The sequence below is a fragment of the Octopus bimaculoides genome, chromosome 5, assembly GCF_001194135.2.
Source record: "Octopus bimaculoides isolate UCB-OBI-ISO-001 chromosome 5, ASM119413v2, whole genome shotgun sequence".
In the NCBI taxonomy this organism is placed as follows: domain Eukaryota; kingdom Metazoa; phylum Mollusca; class Cephalopoda; order Octopoda; family Octopodidae; genus Octopus; species Octopus bimaculoides.
Genome location: NC_068985.1, coordinates 32,957,076 through 32,959,285, shown reverse-complemented (window position 1 = coordinate 32,959,285; position 2,210 = coordinate 32,957,076). Strand labels below are relative to the sequence as shown.

Genomic DNA, 2,210 nt, shown 5'->3' with positions numbered 1-2,210 from the left:
ATATATATATATGATAGGTTGATTCACTCCGTCGCTACACAGTTTCACGTGGGTAATATAGTCTGTATTAAAATGCTTTTGAGAAATTGTATCCCCCACTGAAAGTCCTAAAAATAATATTCACGGGAAACACTTTTTTTTTTTCTTTTGAGGCACAATTGTGTGTATATCGTCATGAGTGAACACAAAGTCAATGTAGAAAATGGACTTGTAACCGAAGGACGTCGATTATGTGAACATGCATTCGCACATGGTTGATCTGATATAGAAGGGAAGACGCGCGTTTATATGCAATGCTACAGAAAGAAAGAAATATCGAGTTCGTTCATACAGTCCATGCAGAGTATTGAATAGTTTTTAGTTCTAATAAAGTAAAAGAAGGGACTATCCTTAGTTCTATTTATCTGTTTACCCACCAAGTCTGCCTTGATTGAACTGACCCATGAGCAACAATTCAGTCATGATCATCGCCTCTTTTTAAGAGAGTATACCCTGAACAACATTATCCAATGTTTATTTTTAAATCTGCAGTGTTGTCTCAGGGAGATTTGGTTGCTATTTCTAGCAGGTGAGCGATTCTAGGAACTCTTTTATAGAACGACACCAATAATGCTTTCTTGTGTCATTTGTCTTTCTTCGAATTAGCTTGTCACATTCCAGACAAAATTCCCTACCAATTCCTCACAAATCTAGTTAGATTTGTAAGTTGTAAATAAAACTTTTTTTTAAACAAATTCTAGAACAAGAGGACAACAGAAATGAGCGCTATTAACCGAATGACATTAACTTAAAGAATGAATAATTAGAAGTCAATATTTTTTTTTTAATGAAAAAACTAGGAAAAATAGAGTGATGTGCCTTGTCCAAGGACGCAATTAACTGTTTATGGGATGGTTTGAACACACTACTCGCTGAACGTGACATGTGTGACTAGAAATAACAGACCTGACATCAAGATAAAGAGAGAAAAATAATTTACGAATTACGGTAACTAATTACTAATTGCACGATGAAAGACATTGACTAAATGAAGTCTTGGATACATTATTTGAAAATAAGACGAGGTGAGTATGGCTTGACCGTTTTGATCATAGGTCTGTGTGGTCAGAATTGATGTAAGGCAGAACAAGAATTACAGAATATTGGTAAGAATGCAAAACTACAATTCGAAGAGCCTGAACTTTTCGAGACGGTTGTATTAGATAAAATACAGATGTGTTCTTGCCAAGAAGCATGGTTATTTTTCGCATTACTGATCACCACATTCAGCGGAGTTCTACACGTAAACTTGACAATGTGGTGACTGAATCATTTTTATAATCAAACATTTCAGGCTCCGATGTAACTCAAGAAAGCACAAGAATTTCATACGAAACCAACGATTAGGAAATCATATCTGAATTTAACAGAAATATTGTAACAATAAAAGAGGAAAGTTGACAACCGAAGCAAAATATTTAGGGTCAATGTCATATGTTATGAAGGGAGGGAAAAATTCTTTTTGGCTTAAACAACTGATGAATAGAGTTTATTAAACTAACTCGATACATAGCAAATTAGTGTTTTGATTGTACAGATACTGAATGAAATGGAGTTGTTTACGGTTGTTTAAAGAGAACTTACCTAAGGAAGAATATATCCAAAAAGCATTCAGTAAGATAACTATCGCAGCCATGTCCTAACAAAAAAAGACGACTGCTTCGAACTAGTCGACTACCACTCTCTAGTTTCTTCTTATAGCCAGCTTCAATTCAACTGAGGACACCTTTGTCGCTGTTTTCATTCTTTCTATCCTCCAACAAATCAACATGGATACACATTTAACACTACCTTTATCTCCCACTACTACTCAAATAGTTTTGCGAGACTACGATAGCATTCTTCTCTCCCTCTAACACTCTCTCCACATTCACTTACTCTCTCTGTCTCTCACTCTCTCTCTAGATAATTTTCTTGCTCTGTAAGGCTTTAAAAAATCTGTTAAATTTTTTTTATTTGGATCTCTTTCTTTGCTGTATTTCTCTTCTCGACAATTTAAAAAAGATTTTCCTGTGCTTTTATTTTTATGTGCAACTTCAATCCCTATTAATATTTTTTTTTCACTTCTGTTGGAGTTGGTATAATTTCTCTTTCTAACTCTATTTCTACTTTACCTTCCTTTTTGACCTCACTACTTGTGCTTTCTCTATAGATTTAGATTTATATCAGAC

General features: G+C 34.4%; 1 protein-coding gene across 1 annotated transcript in view; it reads right to left on the bottom strand.

Annotated features, from left to right (window-relative positions):
- The window catches only part of LOC106877846 (uncharacterized), a 158,006-nt gene extending 156,100 nt beyond the window's left edge, over positions 1 to 1,906 (bottom strand). The window contains exon 1 of the mRNA XM_052968273.1: positions 1,624 to 1,906. Coding sequence (XP_052824233.1) covers positions 1,624 to 1,675 — 52 coding nt within the window. The 5' untranslated portion in view covers positions 1,676 to 1,906. The remainder of the gene's footprint in view (positions 1 to 1,623) is intronic.
- Positions 1,907 to 2,210: the final 304 nt, after the last annotated feature.